The sequence below is a fragment of the Bos mutus genome, chromosome X, assembly GCF_027580195.1.
Source record: "Bos mutus isolate GX-2022 chromosome X, NWIPB_WYAK_1.1, whole genome shotgun sequence".
Lineage (NCBI taxonomy): Eukaryota > Metazoa > Chordata > Mammalia > Artiodactyla > Bovidae > Bos > Bos mutus.
Genome location: NC_091646.1, coordinates 131,738,854 through 131,758,866, shown reverse-complemented (window position 1 = coordinate 131,758,866; position 20,013 = coordinate 131,738,854). Strand labels below are relative to the sequence as shown.

The following is a 20,013-nucleotide window of genomic DNA, read 5'->3' as shown; positions in this document are numbered from 1 at the left end:
GGACTGAGGAGCCTACCAGGCTGTAGTCCACGGGGTCACAGAGAGTCGGACACGAATGAGTGACTGTCACGCACACACACCTATCTTTACACAGATGTTGTGTCTATACCAACCTTTGCAGAAGCGTCTCTGTGTATTTTCCCCCCAAAAAATGTATGTTTAATGTGATGCAGTTGACTTCTAGCATGATAGAACTGCGTCCCTGGAGGTAGGGATAAGCCTGTGTTACCTTGAAGCCCTATATCGGCATAGGCGGGGGGCATGCGTAATCTCTGAAAACACACAGCTTTCTGAAGGGCTCTCTGTGGCATTAGTTTTTCCATCCAGAAGCCATGCCTCCGGGGGAGGGACTCCTTAAAGCATTTTCTGAAAGGTCCTGAGGTTTTCCACTACATAGGGCTCCAGACGACTCAGTGGACAAGACCCTGATGCTGGGAGAGATTGAGGGCAGGAGGAGAAGGGGGTGACAGGGGATGAGGTGGTTGGATGGCATCACCGACTCTACGGACATGAGTTTGAGCAAGCTCCAGGAGTTTGTGATGGACAGGGAAGCCTGGCGTGCTGCGGTCCATGGAGTCGAAAGAGTCGGACACGACTGAGCCACTGGACAGCAAGCACTCTTTTGGGGGTGACTATTGGGTCCGGCTTTGGTGCCAGCCGGGCGGATGCCTGCTGGACCCCAAGGTCCACGCTGCGAATGGCTGTCACATCCCTCTTCTCTCCTGCAGGAGGCGGCGGTGGCGGGTTCCAGCCGGGGCACGACGGCTACGGTAACAGGCTCGCTTCATGCAGTGCTGGGGCCCGTGGGGCTGGCGGGGCTGGGTGGGCTTTTCCGGGGCTCCCATTAGAGCTTCCTCCTGGGTCTTGGGTGTGGGCCACTTCACTGCTGACCATCAGCTTGGTTTCATCCAGGTGTCCAGGGGCTGACCCCACACCCCTCTGTCCAGGAAGCAAGACACAGAGCCCCGGGCAACAAGCTCATTAGCAGAGAACAGCCCAGGAATTGTGGATTCTTTATGTAGATAGTATATCATGCCAAGAAAGAAAGGAATTTACAGGGATAAACTCCAGTCTTGTCTATACCGAGCTTTTCTCAAAGCGAGGGGTGGATCTAGAAATCTCCAGAGGGGGTCTCTGGTGCTGTAAAGTGAACTTGAGAGCTAATTGAGCCAGCAAAGCAAAAGGCACTGAATCCATGTTTCTAAACTGAGATAGAATCCCCATGAAACATTGTACAAAGTAGTCATGTGATACTTTGTCAATATAGATGTTGGTGCTGTTTAGTCGCTAAGTCGTCTCTGACTCTTTGCGGCCCCGTGGACTGTAGCCCTCCAGGCTCCTCTGTCCGTGGGATTCTCCAGGCAAGAATACTGGAGTGGGTTGCCATGCCCTCCTCCAGGGGAATCTTTCTGACCCAGGGATCGAACCTCGGTCTCCTGCAATTGCAGGCGGATTCTTTACCATGTTGAGTGCCCAGGGAATCGCTTTTTAAAAATTACTCCCTGGGGACTTCCCTGGTGATCCAGTCATTAGGATGGTGGGCTCTCACTGGCAGGATCAGAGATCAGTGCCTGGTCAGGGAATTAACATCCTGCATATCCTGCATGCAGCCAAAAACAGGAAAAACAAACAAACAAACAAATTGCCCTCTGGACAGAAGAAGGTGTGGAGAAAGGTCCTTTATTTCTCAGTCGCTGAGATGACTGTCTGCTGCCTGTGGGGCATGCTTCCTGGCCTTGGGGACTGGACTTTTCCCTGGCAGCGCCAGGAAGTGGGGTTTTGAGCTCAGGCAAGCCCCCTCTCTCTGCAGCTGGGGGTCAGCGTGCCCCTGGCATTAGCAGACCTGCTGAACTTGCAAGGTGAGCTCAGCCCGACTCGGTGCGGCCAGCGAATGTCCGGGGTACGCTTGTCTCTTCCTCTGGCTCGGGGACAATCCAGGTGGGGCTTTTGCCCGGATATCACAGCCTCTGCTTCGGGGTCCTATCTTTCTTGAAGCTTCCTTTGGGGATGTCTCCGGCGTTTCCGGGCCTTACCTTCCTCTCTTTCACGTGGCCTTTCTTTCCTGCAGGGCGAGGAGGGCGCAACATACCCGGCTCACCTGGCATTAATTATGGTAATGGAGGTCTTTCATAAAAGCCAGACCAGGAGAAGCTCTCCTGCTGAGGAGCTAACCCCCGCGTGGGCGCTGCCTGACCGCCTGGGTCTCTGATCAGCGTCCTCAATGGGCACCGAAGCTGGGGAGGGGTTTGCATGGGACGTGGGACACAATCCGTCCAAGAAATGAAGGCTTGCTCATGCGTGTTACTGCCTGTGCACACGCACGTGTGTGGCATGTGTGTGTGCCTGCACGTGGATGTGTGCGTGTGTGGCTGGGAGGGCGCTTGCTTTTATACATGTGGACATATGTTCACATGTGCCTTTGCACTGTCTGTCTGTGCATGCGTGAGTATGAATTTGCACGTGTGTGCGCTGTGGATGTGCGGGTCAGGCGTAGCTATATCTGTATCTATGTGCATCTCTGTCTATATCTGTATCTAGACGTTGATCCATGTGTATCTGTATGTATATGTACCTATATCTATATTTATCTATATGCAGAAATATATCCATACCTGCATATATATTTTTATCTACAGCTATATGTTACCTGGATCTATATGTATTTATATCTATATCTATGTTTATCTATATGCATATCTATATCCATATCTGTATATATATTTATTTATATGTATATCTATCTATATCTATACCTATATCTACATGTACATCGATTTACATCTATGTTTACCTGTATGTATATCTGAATATATATTTATATATATATGTTTATCTACAGGTATATGTACATCTATGTCTGTATATATGCACACGCATATCTATAGCTTTATCTGTGCTGTGGTCAGTCACTCAGTTGTGTCCAACTCTTTTAGCAACCCCATGGACTCTAGCCCACTAGGCTCCTTTCTGTCCATTTGATGCTGGACAGAGTATCCCAGGCAAGCATTCTTGTCCAGGAAAAAATACTGAAATGCGTTGCCATGCCCTCCTCCAGGGGATCTTCCTAACCCAGGGATCGATCCCAGGTCTCCCGCATTGCAGGCAGATTCTTCACCAGCTGAGTCACCAGGGAAGCCCAAGAATACTGGAGTGGGTAGCCTATCCCTTCTCCAGCAGATCTTCCTGAACCAAGAATCAAACTGGGGTCTCCTACATTGCAGGCGGATTCTTTACCAACTGAGCTATCAAGGAAGCCCAGCTATATATCTATATCTGTACCTATTTGAATATCGTTATCTGTCTACAGCTATACCAGCATCTATATCTGTATCTTTCTCTATCTCTGTATCTATATCTGTCTACTCCTCTACCTGCATCCATATCTGTATCTTTATCTACATCTAGCTATAGTCCTAAGTTGCTATCTTTGGGCTTCCCAGGGGGCTCAGGAGTAGAGAATCCGCCTGCAGTGCAGTAGACCTGAGTTCCATCCCTGGGTCGGGAACATCCCCTGGACGAGGACATGACCACCCACTCCAGGATTCTTGCCTGGAGAATCCCACGGACTGAGGAGCCTACCAGGCTGTAGTCCACGGGGTCACAGAGAGTCGGACACGAATGAGTGACTGTCACGCACACACACCTATCTTTACACAGATGTTGTGTCTATACCAACCTTTGCAGAAGCGTCTCTGTGTATTTTCCCCCCAAAAAATGTATGTTTAATGTGATGCAGTTGACTTCTAGCATGATAGAACTGCGTCCCTGGAGGTGGGGATAAGCCTGTGTTACCTTGAAGCCCTAGATCGGCATAGGTGGGGGCATCGTAATCTCTGAAAACACACAGCTTTCTGAAGGGCTCTCTGTGGCATTAGTTTTTCCATCCAGAAGCCATGCCTCCGGGGGAGGGACTCCTTAAAGCATTTTCTGAAAGGTCCTGAGGTTTTCCACTACATAGGGCTCCAGACGACTCAGTGGACAAGACCCTGATGCTGGGAGAGATTGAGGGCAGGAGGAGAAGGGGGTGACAGGGGATGAGGTGGTTGGATGGCATCACCGACTCTACGGACATGAGTTTGAGCAAGCTCCAGGAGTTTGTGATGGACAGGGAAGCCTGGCGTGCTGCGGTCCATGGAGTCGAAAGAGTCGGACACGACTGAGCCACTGGACAGCAAGCACTCTTTTGGGGGTGACTATTGGGTCCGGCTTTGGTGCAGCAGCCGGCGGATGCCTGCTGGACCCCAAGGTCCACGCTGCGAATGGCTGTCACATCCCTCTTCTCTCCTGCAGGAGGCGGCGGTGGCGGGTTCCAGCCGGGGCACGACGGCTACGGTAACAGGCTCGCTTCATGCAGTGCTGGGGCCCGTGGGGCTGGCGGGGCTGGGTGGGCTTTTCCGGGGCTCCCATTAGAGCTTCCTCCTGGGTCTTGGGTGTGGGCCACTTCACTGCTGACCATCAGCTTGGTTTCATCCAGGTGTCCAGGGGCTGACCCCACACCCCTCTGTCCAGGAAGCAAGACACAGAGCCCCGGGCAACAAGCTCATTAGCAGAGAACAGCCCAGGAATTGTGGATTCTTTATGTAGATAGTATATCATGCCAAGAAAGAAAGGAATTTACCCTGGGATAAACTCCACTCTTGTCTATACCGAGCTTTTCTCAAAGCGAGGGTTGGATCTAGAAATCTCCAGAGGGTCTCTGGTGCTGTAAAGTGAACTTGGGAGCTAATTGAGCCAGCAAAGCAAAAGGCACTGAATCCATGTTTCTAAACTGAGATAGAATCCCCATGAAACATTGTACAAAGTAGTCATGTGATACTTTGTCAATATAGATGTTGGTGCTGTTTAGTCGCTAAGTCGTCTCTGACTCTTTGCGGCCCCGTGGACTGTAGCCCTCCAGGCTCCTCTGTCCGTGGGATTCTCCAGGCAAGAATACTGGAGTGGGTTGCCATGCCCTCCTCCAGGGGAATCTTTCTGACCCAGGGATCGAACCTCGGTCTCCTGCAATTGCAGGCGGATTCTTTACCATGTTGAGTGCCCAGGGAATCGCTTTTTAAAAATTACTCCCTGGGGACTTCCCTGGTGATCCAGTCATTAGGATGGTGGGCTCTCACTGGCAGGATCAGAGATCAGTGCCTGGTCAGGGAATTAACATCCTGCATATCCTGCATGCAGCCAAAAACAGGAAAAACAAACAAACAAACAAATTGCCCTCTGGACAGAAGAAGGTGTGGAGAAAGGTCCTTTATTTCTCAGTCGCTGAGATGACTGTCTGCTGCCTGTGGAGCATGCTTCCTGGCCTTGGGGACTGGACTTTTCCCTGGCAGCGCCAGGAAGTGGGGTTTTGAGCTCAGGCAAGCCCCCTCTCTCTGCAGCTGGGGGTCAGCGTGCCCCTGGCATTAGCAGACCTGCTGAACTTGCAAGGTGAGCTCAGCCCGACTCGGTGCAGCCAGGGAATGTCCGGGGTACGCTTGTCTCTTCCTCTGGCTGGGGGACAATCCGGGTGGGGCTTTTGCCCGGATATCACAGCCTCTGCTTCAGGGTCCTGTCTTTCTTGAAGCTTCCTTTGGGGATGTGTCCGGCATTTCTGGGCCTTCCCTTCCTCTTCACGTGGCCTTTCTTTCCTGCAGGGCGAGGAGGGCGCAACATACCCGGCTCACCTGGCATTAATTATGGTAATGGAGGTCTTTCATAAAAGCCAAAGCAGGAGAAGCTCTCCTGCTGAGGAGCTAACCCCCTGCGTGGGCGCTGCCTGACCGCCTGGGTTTCTGATCGGCGTCCTCAATGGGCACCGAAGCTGGGGAGGGGTTTGCATGGGACGCGGGACACAATCCATCCAAGAAATGAAGGCTTGCTCATGCGTATTACTGCCTGTGCACACGCGTGTGGCATGTGTGTGTGCCTGCACGTGGATGTGTGCGTGTGTGGCTGGGAGGGCGCTTGCTTTTATACATGTGGACATATGTTCACATGTGCCTTTGCACTGTCTGTCTGTGCATGCGTGAGTATGAATTTGCACGTGTGTGTGCGCTGTGGATGTGCGGGTCAGGGCGTAGCTATATCTGTATCTATGTGTGTCTCTGTGTATATCTGTATCTAGACCTCGATCCATGTGTATCTGTATGTATATGTACCTATATCTATATTTATCTATATGCAGAAATATATCCATACCTGCATATATATTTGTATCTACAGCTATATGTTACCTGGATCTATATGTATTTATATCTATATCTATGTTTATCTATATGCATATCTATATCGATATCTGTATATATATTTATATGTATAGCCATATGTATATCTATCTATATCTATACCTATATCTACAAGTACAGCGATTTACATCTATGTTTACCTGTATGTATTTCTGAATATATATTTATATATCTGTTTATCTATTGGTATATGTACATCTATGTCTGTATATATGCACATGCATATCTATAGCTATATCTGTGCTGTGGTTAGTCGCTCAGTTGTGTCCAACTCTTTGCGACCCCATGAACTCTAGCTCACTAGGCTCCTCTGTGCATTTGATGCTGGACAGAGTATCCCAGGCAAGCCTTCTTGTCCAGACAAAAATACTGAAATGGGTTGCCATGCCCTCCTCCAGGGTATCTTCCTAACCCAGGGATCGATCCCAGGTCTCCCGCATTTCGGGCAGATTCTTCACCAGCTGAGCCACACAAGAAGCCCAAGAATACTGGAGTGGGTAGCCTATCCCTTCTCTAGCAGATCTTCCCATCCACGAATCAAACCGGGGTCTCCTGCATTGCAGGCGGATTCTTTACCAACTTAGCTATCAAGGAAGCCCACCTATATATCTATATCTGTACCTATTTGTATATCGATATCTGTCTACAGCTATACCAGCATCTATATCTGTATCTTTCTCTATCTCTGTATCTATATCTGTCTACTCCTCTACCTGCATCCATATCTGTATCTTTATCTATATCTAGCTATAGTCCTAAGTTGCTATCTTTGGGCTTCCCAGGGGGCTCAGGAGTAGAGAATCCGCCTGCAGTGCAGTAGACCTGAGTTCCATCCCTGGGTCGGGAACATCCCCTGGACGAGGACATGACCACCCACTCCAGGATTCTTGCCTGGAGAATCCCACGGACTGAGGAGCCTACCAGGCTGTAGTCCACGGGGTCACAGAGAGTCGGACACGAATGAGTGCCTGTCACGCACACACACCTATCTTTACACAGATGTTGTGTCTATACCAACCTTTGCAGAAGTGTCTCTGTGTATCTTCCCCCCCCAAAATGTATGTTTAATGTGATGCAGTTGACTTCTAGCATGATAGAACTGCGTCCCTTGAGGTGGGGGTAAGCCTGTGTTACCTTGAAGCCCTAGATCGGCATAGGTGGGGGGCATGAGTAATCTCTGAAAACACACCGCTTTCTGAAGGGCTCTCTGTGGCATGAGTTTTTCCATCCAGAAGCCATGCCTCTGGGGGAGGGACTCCTTAGAGCATTTTCTGGAAGGTCCTGAGCTTTTCCACTACATAGGGCTCCAGACGACTCAGTGGACAAGACCCTGATGCTGGGAGAGATTGAGGGCAGGAGAAGGGGGCGACAGGGGATGAGATGGGTGGGTGGCATCACCAACTCGATGGACATGAGTTTGAGCAAGCTCCGGGAGTTGGTGATGGACAGGGAGGCCTGGCGTGCTGCGGTCCATGGGGTCGAAAGAGTCGGACACGACTGAGCCACTGGACAACAAGCAGTCTTTTGGGGGTGACTATTGGGTCCGGCTTTGGTGCCAGCCGGGCGGATGCCTGCTGGACCCCAAGGTCCACGCTGCGAATGGCTGTCACATCCCTCTTCTCTCCTGCAGGAGGCGGCGGTGGCGGGTTCCAGCCGGGGCACGACGGCTACGGTAACAGGCTGGCTTCATGCAGCGCTGGGGCCCGTGGGGCTGGCGGGGCTGGGTGGGCTTTTCCGGGGCTCCCATTAGAGCTTCCTCCTGGGTCTCGGGTGTGGGCCGCTTCACTGCTGACCATCAGCTTGGTTTCGTCCAGGTGTCCAGGGGCTGACCCCACACCCCTCTGTCCAGGAAACAAGACACAGAGCCCCGGGCTGCAAGCTCATTAGGCAGAGAACAGCCCAGGAATTGCGGACTCTTTATGTAGATAGTACATCATGCCAAGAAAGAAAGGAATTTACCCTGGGATAAACTCCATTCTTGTCTATACCGAGCTTTTCTCAAAGCGAGGGGTGGATCTAGAAATCTCCAGAGGGTCTCTGGTGCTGTAAAGTGAACTCGGGAGCTAATTGAGCCAGAAGAGCAAAAGGCACTGGATCCATGTTTCTAAACTGAGATAGAATCCCCATGAAACATTGTACAAAGTAGTCATGTGATACTTTGTCAATATAGATGTTGGTGCTGTTTAGTCGCTAAGTCGTCTCTGACTCTTTGCGGCCCCGTGGACTGTAGCCCTCCAGGCTCCTCTGTCCGTGGGATTCTCCAGGCAAGAATACTGGAGTGGGTTGCCATGCCCTCCTCCAGGGGAATCTTTCTGACCCAGGGATCGAACCCGGGTCTCCCGCGATTGCAGGCGGATTCTTTACCATGTTGAGTGCCCAGGGAATCGCTTTTTAAAAATTACTCCCTGGGGACGTCCGTGGTGATCCAGTCATTAGGACGGTGGGCTCTCACTGGCAGGATCTGAGATCAGTGCCTGGTCAGGGAATTAAAATCCTGCATATCCTGCATGCAGCCAAAAACAGGAAAAAAACAAAAACAAAAACAAAAGCAAATTGCCCTCTGGACATAAGAAGGTGTGGAGAAAGGTCCGTTATTTCTCAGTCGCTGAGATGACTGTCTGCTGCCTGTGGGGCATGCTTCCTGGCCTTGGGGACTGGACTTTTCCCTGGCAGCGCCAGGAAGTGGGGTTTTGAGCTCAGGCAAGCCCCCTCTCTCTGCAGCTGGGGGTCAGCGTGCCCCTGGCATTAGCAGACCTGCTGAACTTGCAAGGTGAGCTCAGCCCGACTCGGTGCGGCCAGCGAATGTCCCGGGATACGCTTGTCTCTTCCTCTGGCTCGGGAAGATCCGGGTGGGGCTTTTGCCCGGATGTCACAGCCTCTGCTTCAGGGTCCTGTCTTTCTTGAAACTTCCTTTGGGGATGTCTCCGGCATTTCTGGGCCTTACCTTCCTCTTCACGTGGCCTTTCTTTCCTGCAGGGCAAGGAGGGCGCAACAGACTCCCCTTCCCTGGCATTAATTATGGTAAAGGAGGTCTTTCATAAAAGCCAAAGCAGGAGAAGCTCTCCTGCTGAGGAGCTAACCCCCGCGTGGGCGCTGCCTGACCGCCTGGGTTTCTGATCGGCGTCCTCACTGCGCACCGAAGCTGGGGAGGGGTTTGCATGGGACACGGGTTGCAATCCGTCCAAGAAATGAAGGGTCGCTCACACATGTTACTGCCTGTGCACACGCATGTGGCATGTGTGTGTCCCTGCACATGCATGTGTGTGCGTGTGGCTGGGAGGGCGCTTGCTTTTATACATGTGGACATATGTTCACATGTGCCTTCATGCTGTGTGTCTGTGCATATGTGAGTATGAATTTGAGACACACGTGCCTGTGTGTGTGCTGTGGGTGTGTGGGTCAGGGCGGATGTGTGCATGTGGAAATATGTGCAGCTCTTGTGTCTTCATGTGTACATGTGTGGGCGTGTACTGCGCACACACATGTGGAGATATGCACGTGTGTGTCCACGGTCATGTCCACACAGGCACAGTGCCTGTGATGCTAGTGTGCACGCCTGCCTGTGTGCACACATGGCTGTGCCGATGTGTGTGTGTGGACGTGTGCTTGTGTTGTACATGTGTGCATATGTGTATACGCAGATGTGCATGTATGCATATGGGTGTGTCCGTGTGTTGTATGTGCGTGTCTGTATGTATGTGGGTTGTTGCATGTGTGGTGGTGTGTTTTGTGTGTGTGCATGTATGTGTGTGGGGTTTGCATGTATGTTCATGTGTGTGGGCTGTGTGTATGTGTATGCATATGGATGTGTGTTGTGGGGTGTTGTGTGTGTTGAGTGTATGTACATGTGTGTATATGGGTGTGGTGTGTGCATGTGTGTATAAGTGTGTTGTATGTGGGATATGTGTGCATGTGTGTATATGGGTGTGTGTTGTGTTGTGTGTGGTGTTGCATGTATGTACATTCATGAATATGGGTGTGTCAATGCGTTGTGTGTGTGTGTATGGGATGTATGTGTATTGCATGTATGAACACACATGTATATGGGTGTGTGTTGTGTGTGTGGGATGTTGTGTGTGTGCATGTGTGTATATGGGTGTGTGTGTGTGATGTGTGTGTGTGCATGTGTGTATATGGGTGTGTGTGTGTGGATGTTTGTGCACATATGTGTATATGGGTGTGTATTGTGTGTGTGTGTGATGTGTGTGTGCACATGTGTGTATATGGGTGTGTGTGTGCGCGCATGTGTGTATATGTGTGTGTGTGTGTGTGTGCATGTGTGTATATGGGGGTGGGTGTGTGGGTGTGTGTGCATGTGTGTATATCGGTGTGTGTGCACGTGTGTGTATATGGGTGTGTGTGTGCATGTGTGTATATCGGTGTGTGTGCACGTGTGTGTATATGGGTGTGTGTGTGTGTATATGGGGGTGGGTGTGTGGGTGTGTGTGCATGTGTGTATATGGGTGTGTGTGCGCGTGTGTGTATATGGGTGTGTGTGTGCATGTGTGTATATGGGTGTGTGTGTGTGTGTGCGCGTGTGTGTATATGGGGGTGTGTGTGTGGGTGTGTGTGCATGTGTGTATATGGGTGTGTGTGCACGTGTGTGTATATGGGTGTGTGTGTGCATGTGTGTATATCGGTGTGTGTGCGCATGTGTGTATATGGGTGTGTGTGTGTGTGCGTGTGTGTATATGGGTGTGTGTGTGTGTGCACGTGTGTGTGTATATGGGGTGGGTGTGTGGGTGTGTGTGCATGTGTGTATATGGGTGTGTGTGCGCGTGTGTGTATATGGGTGTGTGTGCGCGTGTGTGTATATGGGTGTGTGTGTGCATGTGTGTATATGGGTGTGTGTGTGTGCATATATGGGTGTGTGTGTGTGCATGTGTGTATATGGGTGGGTGTGTGCATGTGTGTATATGGGTGTGTGTGCGTGTGTGTGTATATGGGTGTGTGTGTGTGCATGTGTGTATATGGGTGTGTGTGTGCATGTGTGTATATGGGTGTGGGTGTGGGTGTGTGTGTGCGCATGTGTGTATATGGGTGTGTGCGCATGCTTCTTGTGCACGCCTTTGTGTGTATCCCTACACCCTGAGGTGACAGCCTCACCCCCGTCCCCTCCCCTGCTTGGACGTGTAATGCCCGCCTCCCAGCAGCAGGCAGCCCGTGACCAGCTCTTCCGAATACCATGTGACTGTGCGCTTGTCCCCTTCCAGGTGGAGCCGGCCACTCCACAGCCGGCAACCAGCAAGGTACGGCCCGGGGGCGGGGCTCCCGGCCTTCTGAGGGGCGGGCTCCCCACGTGGCTGCAGAGGGGCCCCGGCAGGCGAGGTATTGTTTCCACGGAGGGCTTTCAGGGACCACCTTCTCTCTGTGTGTGGGCGTTCAGAAGCTCCTTCCAGGCGGGGTCTGTCCCACGGGGGTCAGAGAAGGAGACGTGGGGACTGACTCGGAGCTGCAAGATGCCTGATGCTCTGGGGACTCACTCGGAGCTGCAAGATGCCTGATGCTCTGGGGACTCACTCGGAGCTGCAAGATGCCTGATGCTCTGGGGACCAACTTGGAGCTGAAAGATGTCTGGGGGTCTGGGGACCGACTCGGAGCTGCAAGATGCCTGATGCTCTGGGGACCGACTCAGAGCTGAAAGATGCCTGGAGCTGTGGGGACCAACTTGGAGCTGCAAGATGCCTGATACTCTGGGGACCGACTCAGAGCTGAAAGATGCCTGGGGCTGTGGGGACCAACTTGGAGCTGAAAGATGTCTGGGGCTCTGGCAACCGACTTGGAGCTGACAGATGCCTGATGCTCTGGGGACCAACTCGGAGCTGAAAGACGCCTGAGGCTCTGCGAGGGCGGCTGCGGTGCTTGGAGCTCCTGCTGCCCACCGCCGGTGCCCGTTTCGTTGACCACAGCTGACCTCAAGCCTCAAAGGAGAGCAGCAGAGCAAACACGGCCTTCACTCCCTGAGAAGCCCCCAGCGGGGCCCCGCCCGCCCCGTCACGGGTCCGCAGGGCAGGCCTGGGGTCCGGCCAGCGAGGGTATGCCGTGTGTCGCTGGGACGGCGGAGGCCAGCCTCTTGGGGATCTGTAGGCTGACACGAGTGCAGGGCGATGCTGGAGCCGCACGGCCGACCCCAAGGCTTTGGGGGAGAAAGAAGGGACAGAGCTGTCTTTCTAACCCGTCAGGCCTAGGACCCGGGCGGGGCCATGGTATCGCTGTTTGCAGGACGTATTGCCATTTCCCAGGGGCCTGGGTGTTTACGGGACGTTTGTGAAGGCCACGGGTGCTTTCCTTCTCGTGGACTGGAGGTAGAGGAGGAGAGGTGCTCCCCAGACAAGATTCAGGTCTGACACACAGATTCATGGAGTCCGTGGCAAGACAGGGGGCTTCCCTGATAGCTCAGTTAGTAAAGAATCTGCCTGCAATACAGGAGACCCCAGTTCGATTCCTGAGTTGGGAAGATTCCCTGGAGAAGGCATGGGCTACCCACTCTGGTATTCTCAGTCTTTCCTGGTGGCTTAGCTGGTAAAGAATCTGTCTGCAATGCAGGAGACCCTGGTTTGATTCCGTTGTTGGGAAGATCCGTTGGAGAAGGGAAAGGCTACCCACTCCAGTATTCTGGCCTGGAGAATCCCATGGACAGAGGAAGCCTGGTGGGGCTACAGTCCGTAGGGTCACAAAGAGTTGGACACAAATGAAGCGGCTAAGACTTTTTCACTTTCGCCAGGACAGAGGACTCACCCAAGATTGGGGTGGGCTGGAAGACAGAATGACTGCTCCTGGATGGGACATCTCCAAGGCACAGTCTACGGATGTGTGGGCATCGGGCAGGACAGGAGACAGAGGTGTTGTGCTAGCTTTGACTGAACGGAGCCCCAGGAACTGTATTATCTGTGGGGCCAGAGTATGGAATGGAACAGATGTGGGGGCTACAGGGGTAACTGACCGGGTGACCCCTGGGCTGCTCTGAACTTTCTACATGCATTTCCCTGGACTGTAAGGAGACCCAACCAGTCCATCCTAAAGGAAGTCAGTCCTGAATATTCATTGGAAGGACTGATGTTGAAGCTGAAACTCCAATAGTTTGGCCACTTGATGCGAGGAGCTGACTCACTGGAAAAGACCCTGATGCTGGGAAAGATGGAAGGCAGGAGGAGAAGGGGACAACACAGGATGAGATGGTTGGATGGCATCACCCACTCAGTGGACATGAGTCTGAGCAAACTCTGGGAGATGGTGATGGACAGGGAGGCCTTGCATGCTGCGGTCCATGGTCACACAGAGTCGGATACGACTGAGCGACTGAAGAACATGAGTCAAGCTTTTCTGTCCCCAAAGATACAAATTCATCCAAACACACCCATTAAATTAAATATATATATATATTTTCTGTACAAAACCGTTGGATGCCCCAGACTGATCAGACGTGGTTAGTAAGCGCCCCTTACATAAAGCAGGATGCCTCCCTTGGGCTTCTTCGATGAATTCCATCTTTTTCCAGTGAATAGGAGGGCGGGGAGGGCCAGGGGCGGAGGTGAGTGGGGAGTTGCTGGGAATACACGCTGGCGCTGTTTTTCCTGAGACCGTCTTGTTCCCTTGCATTCCCACAGGCAACATGATAGCAAAAATTGTATCTCCCATCGTCTCCATGGTGGTGGTGACGCTGATCGGGCTGGCGGTCAGGTACTATAACCAGAGGAGAAACTCTCTCAGGACAAACGGCAAGTCCTCCCCCCGCCCCCGCCCCCGCCCCCAATTGTGTCTGCCTTAACTGGTAAAGCCCGATTTTAAAAAGATATATAGATACGTGAATGAATGAAAAAGAGGCAGACTCACAGATACAGACAACAAGTTAGTCGTTCCCAGTGGGGAGATGGTAGAGGGCAGCGGTTAGACGGAGGGGAGGGGATTAAAAAGAACCAGCTAAACGGGAACCCACTCCAGTCTCCTTGCCTGGAAAACCTCATGGACAGAGGAGCCTGCTGGGCTGCAGTCCACGGGGTCGCAAAGAGTCAGACGTTACTGAACGACCCCGCACACACACACGACCTCCAGGGAAACGAGTTTATGCAGCGGGTGGTGGGGGGCGAGGTAGGGCTTCTGCTTCAACTTTGGGTCCAAGCTCCTGGGTTTGCAGAATTACAAGCGCAGGGAGCTGCCCTTGGGAGCAGAGATCCTGGCTGCTGATCCAGGAAATACCTAGAGACGTCGCTAAAGAGGTGGCTGGGGCAGAGACGCTTTCTTGCAGAAGAAGCAACAGCTCAGACGTTAATCTAGATTCTCTCAAGCTTTGGTCCTGAGACCACTCATGTCGGGATCTATCTGGGTTTTGCCAGAGTGAGGTTTCCACTGCCCCTGAGGGAAGCTATGAAACAGAAGTCTATACCAATCGTGTTTTTGTTCTGGATTTGGGAAACTTCAACATCTCAGTAGCTGCCCTCTGCCTCCCTCTGCTGGTGGTTGGGTGGTTTTGACTTACACCCTGGCCAGGAAGCGCCTGGGTCTATACAACACCCCAGCCTGAAAGTTTGGGAGGGGGGAAGCAAGAGTTTCTGAAAAAAATAAAACCACTTACATTCTGGACCACATGCCTCATCACAGATGTTGTTGTTGAGTCACTCAGTCGTGTCCGACTCTTTGCGACCCCGTGGGCTGCAGCATGCCAGGCTTCCCTGTCCTTCACCAACTCCCAGAGTTTACTGAGACTCATGTCCATTGAGTCAGTGATGCCATCCAACCATCTCATCCTCTGCTGCCTGTACAGTGAAAAAAATTAACAGTGCTTGAAGATCAATCCACTGAAGTGTGTGTATGGTTTGTTGTTGTTTTTTTTATAAGTATGACGTCTTGCTTTCAATGTTTCCTTGCAGAACCACGGACCATCTGAGGTCTTCAAAATCCACCCACCACTCTGAGAAAACCTCTCTTCAGATGACAACCCTGTCGATTCTGTGGAACGTTCCTTTTCATTCTTGGCTTCACTCGCTGCCCTGGAGGGTCTTCTCTTCTGTTTGCAATAGACGTGCTGCCCCACAAAGAAGGGGGTTCCTAATTCCTCAGATACACCCATGGGAACGAGGTGGACAGCTGGATCTTGGATTGTAAAGAGATTGCTTGATCTGTGGGTTCCATCAGCCATGCGGCCTGAGAGGTTCCGACTCTGGTCTGAGCTCTGGAGTATGTCCTGCTGAGACCACGGGCCACTGACGTGGTCAGAGAACACAGGAGCCAGGAGAATAGCTGGGGGTCTCGGGTGGGGATGCCGTGGAGGACTTCCAAAGGATGGATGCTGCTTGGGTTTCTAGCAAGCTGGGGAGACAAGCTTAGCTCATGCTACAGCTTCCTTGCAAAAGTGAAAGTGTTAGTCACTCAGTGGCAACTGACTCTTTGCGACCCCCTGGACTATAGCCCACCAGGCTGCTCTGTCCATGGGGATTCTCCGGGTGAGAATCCTGGAGTAGGTTACCATGCCCTCCTCCAGGGGATCTTTCCTGACCCAGGGATCCAGCCTGGGTCTCCCGCATTGCAGGCACATGCTTTACCATTTGAGCCACCAGGGGAAACTAAGCACCTTTAGTTAACGTCAGGAATCCGGACCAGTTCACCACCGCCTGTGAATCAGGAATGAATGTGTTTCTACCCTAGGGGCAGCATTTAACTTTATCTCAGCTCACAAAAGTATTATCACCTGCAGAGGATGAGGCTGGATTTCTGGAAATTTAAGTGCAAGGCCCATGATGTGGAAACCTGCTTGGGGAGAGATCTTGGGGTGTTTTTTGTTTTTGCCATGAAATTGTATGGTTCTACTTTTTTTTTTTTTCAGAACGTGGGATAGAGATTTTGAAATGTCGAGACCTTTTTGTATTATTTTTGGCCTTGGATCCTCTGTGGGTACCAGTTCTTAACACAATGTCAGCGCTTTCCTTGGTGTATACTTTTCTTTGTCCTGGACTAACTGTCTACCCTCAGCATCTAAAAAGTAGACCAGCTGCTTGCTTGGGTTTCAGTCATTCTTTAGGGGAGAGGAGAGAATGGGTAGTTTGGGCAGACTAGTGTAGTCTGATGGACTGAGATCAACGCTGATAGAACGTTTAGGGTTTGAGTATCGGAACCAGAGAGGAAGATGGTCATTAGAGTCTGGAACGCAGAAAGATGATGCACGGAAATCCTAGATATTCATGTGTGGGTGCTCCCCCTTAGATACCTGCACCCCGGTGTTCACTGCAGCAGTATCTCCAGTAGCCAAGGCACGGGACGCCTAAGAGTCCATCGATGGAGGAATGGCTCAAGACGATGTGGTACGTGTGTACAGATGGAATATTACTCGGCCGTGAACAAGAATGAACCCATGCCATTTGCAGCAACATGGGTGGGCCTGGAGAGTATTGCCGCAAGTGAAGTAAGTCTGCAGAACACAAAATACCCTATGATATCGCTGACGTGTGGAATCTAAGAAAACGGATACAAATGAACTTATTTACAAAACAGGGATAGACTCATGGACATACAAAACGAACTCCTGGTCACCAAAGGGGAGAGCGTGGAGGCATAAATTAGGAGTTTGGGATGAAGAGATACGTGATACCATATGTAGAATAGATAAACAGCAAGGTCTTACTTGATAGCACAGGGATCTCTACTCAAAATGTGGTAATAAATGATACTGGAAAAGAATATATGTATATCTCCATGAATAACTGAAATTGCCTTATGTGTCAGTCGGTCAGTCATATTGGGCTCTTTGTGACCTCAGGGACCGTACGTAGCCCACCATGCTCCTCTGTCCATGGGATTCCCCAGGCAAGAATACTGGAGTGGGTTGCCACGCCCTCCTCCGGGGGATCTTCCTGATCAGTGATGGAACCTGGGTCTCTTGCATTGGCATTTGATTGTTTACCAACTGAGCCACCAGGGAAGACGACACCGGAAACAAACACAGCATTGTAAACCAGCTACAGTGAAACAGAAGAGAGAAGAGAACACCGTTTCTCCAAGGATAAACCACTGTATGCAAGGCTGCTGACCCGCCGCCAGCTCCTAATGCGGGGAAAGCAAGTCTCTCTCTCTCTCATACACACACACACACAGGTATCAAAATTCATGCACTGATGTCCTGACCCTTGGCATCTCAGAGTGGAACCTTATGTGTCAAAAGATCGGGGACAGTTGTGATCAGTTAAGACGATGAGTCAGAACAGGAGGATGGCTTCTGAGGCAATATGAGCTGTGTCTGTATAAGAGGGGAAATTCAGATACACACAGAGAGACACCAGGAAAGGAACCTGAGTGGCTTGGAGCAGCCCAGCCACAAGGTAAAGAGCTATCGCAAGCCGGGACAGAGCCCCGTATAACCTTCAGAGGGCGGGCCCGCCTGCCCATCCCTTGGACTTGGACTTCCAGACTCTGAAACTGGGAGAAGATACATATTTCTTATTTCATCTGCCCAGTTTGTGGGATTCTGTTAAAGGCATCCTTAAAAAGTCATACAGAGATGAATATATTTGGGGTACATAGTGGTGAGGGTTTTTTTTTTTTTTCTAATTTAAACGCGAGAATGAGGAATGCATCTAGCTTGTCTGTACAGGTGGTACGGGAAGCCAGGCATGATTAAACTCTGGACTCAGGCCCAAAGCGTGAGATCACAGTCTGGCTTCTCCAGGTCAAGCTGTGTGACCCTAGGCAAGTTGGGCAACCTCTCTGGGTGTCCGTCATCTCATCTGAAAAATGAGTGTTTTGGAAATCTTGAACGTGGATCACAAGAAGTTTCAAGGAAACTGACTTCTGGCATCTGTCTTCCAAAACAGTGGTGAGGCTGTGGTTGTTCAGCCGCTAAGTTGTGTGCAGCTCTTTGCAGCCCCATGGGTTATAGCCCTCCAGGGGCCCCAGTCCATTGAAATTTCCAGGCAAGAACACTGGAGTGGGCTGCCATCTCCTTCTCCAGGGGATCTTCCCAACCCAGGGATTTGAACTGCAGTCTCCTGCATGGGCAGGCGGATTCTTTACCCCTGGAGCCACCAAGGAACTGTATCCTATATTTTGAAAGATTTTAAATAGTCTCACCTCAGAAAGAAAGAATTATGTCACACGGTGGAGGCGTCAGACAAGGCTACGGTGATCATCCCACTGAAAAGTAGCCGCCACGGTCATCCCACTGAAAAGTAGCCGCCACGGTCATCCCACTGAAGCATAGCTGCGATGGTCATCCCACTGAAGCATAGCTGCGATGGTCATCCCACTGAAATGTATCATCATCCCACTGAAATGTATCCTCGTCCTACTGAAATGTATCATCGTCCCAATGTACACCTTAACCTTCTACAATGCTACGTGTACATTATGTCTCAGTAAAGCTGGGGGGAAGAATTCTTTGTGAATTTTTCTGTGAGTATTTTTGCTTGGATTCTGTAGGCGTGTGGCATGCCACGAGCATAGTTGATCCATACAGTGGCTCTGGCGAGACTTTCCTCTTTCTTTCCACGGAAAATTCACTAGACATTGAATATTCTGTGACAGCACATTGTATACACACGTATATATCTGGGACAGAGCAGCTGTCTTAGTGACCATATGTTTCTGCTGACGTGATAGAATCTCACTTCCAAATTGTGTTTTCTTCTGACTGCCGCGGGTCTTGTTCATTTCGAGGACTGTTTCAGAGGGTATGTGCGTGCATCTGTTCTTTTATCTTCCTTCGGGTAATTTAGTGTAGATTTGGTGGCTGTTTCTTGCGTAGGTTTGGAGGACTCCTTTATCTGTGCTCAGAAGTCAATTTCCTTTAAACTTCTTGTGATCCACGTTCAAGATTTCCAGCATCTTCGGTATTTCACATTGAAGGAGCCACCATGTGTAGCAGAATTATCTTTACTTTCAGCAAATGTTTCTTAACATTTTGTTGTTTAATTCTGTTTCTTTGTACCCTCTAGCTTCTTTTATCCCCCCCTCCAAAAAAAAACATTAGCTTCATTATTTAAAAAAAAAAAAAAACTTTTGTATTAGAGTATAGCTAATTAACAAACAATGTTGTGATAGTTTCAGGCGGACAGCAAAGAGACTCAACTATATACATATACATGTATCCATTCTCCCCAAACTCCCCTCCCATCCCGGCTGCCACATGAAATTGAGCAGAGTTCCCTGTGCTGTCCAGCAGGTCCTTGCTGGTTCTCCATGTTAAATACAGCAGTGTGTCCATGTCCACCCCAAACTCCCTGACTATCCCTTTCCCCATCCTTACCACGCCTCAACCATAAGTTCACTCTCTAAGTCTCTGAGTCTGTTTCTGTTTTCTAAGTAAGTTCATTTGTATCATATCTTTTCAGATTCCACGTGTAAGGGATGTCATATGCTGTTTCTCCTTCTCTGTCTGACTCACGTCACTCAGCATGACACTCTCTAGGCCCATCCATTTCACTGCAAACAGCATTAACCGTCTGGCTTCTTATAAAAACTCCTTTGAAAGTGAAAGTATTAGCCATTCAGTCGTGTTCGACTCTTTGAGACCCCATGGACTGTAGCCCGCCAGGTTCCTCTGTCCATGAGATTCTCCAGGCAAGAATACTGGAGTGGGTTGCCGTTTCCTCCTCCAGGGGATCATCCCGACCCAGGGATCGAACCTGTGTCTCCTGAGTCTCCTACATTGCAGGCAAATTCTTTACCGCGGAGCCACCTGGGAAGACCATACATCTGGAAACAGTCATCACCTGCCATGTGGTTTTAGAATAAGCGTTAGTCTTGGTGGGGTAATTCAGTGCCTTTTCTGCTTTGTTTCTTTGAAATTAAAAAATATATATTTTTTCAA

At 50.7% G+C, this 20,013-nt stretch overlaps 1 protein-coding gene across 4 annotated transcripts in view; it reads left to right on the top strand.

The window, feature by feature from the left end:
- The window catches only part of XG (Xg glycoprotein (Xg blood group)), a 36,145-nt gene extending 16,132 nt beyond the window's left edge, over nucleotides 1-20,013 (top strand). For 2 of the 4 annotated variants that reach the window (XM_070365312.1, XM_070365310.1), the window contains 9 exons: nucleotides 729-770; nucleotides 2,069-2,113; nucleotides 4,291-4,332; nucleotides 5,628-5,672; nucleotides 7,849-7,890; nucleotides 9,195-9,239; nucleotides 11,432-11,467; nucleotides 13,826-13,936; nucleotides 15,086-20,013. In XM_070365312.1, coding sequence (XP_070221413.1) covers nucleotides 729-770; nucleotides 2,069-2,113; nucleotides 4,291-4,332; nucleotides 5,628-5,672; nucleotides 7,849-7,890; nucleotides 9,195-9,239; nucleotides 11,432-11,467; nucleotides 13,826-13,936; nucleotides 15,086-15,102 — 425 coding nt within the window. In that variant the 3' untranslated portion in view covers nucleotides 15,103-20,013. The remainder of the gene's footprint in view (nucleotides 1-728; nucleotides 771-2,068; nucleotides 2,114-4,290; nucleotides 4,333-5,627; nucleotides 5,673-7,848; nucleotides 7,891-9,194; nucleotides 9,240-11,431; nucleotides 11,468-13,825; nucleotides 13,937-15,085) is intronic. The other 2 variants (XM_070365313.1, XM_070365311.1) reach the window with 2 other exon arrangements.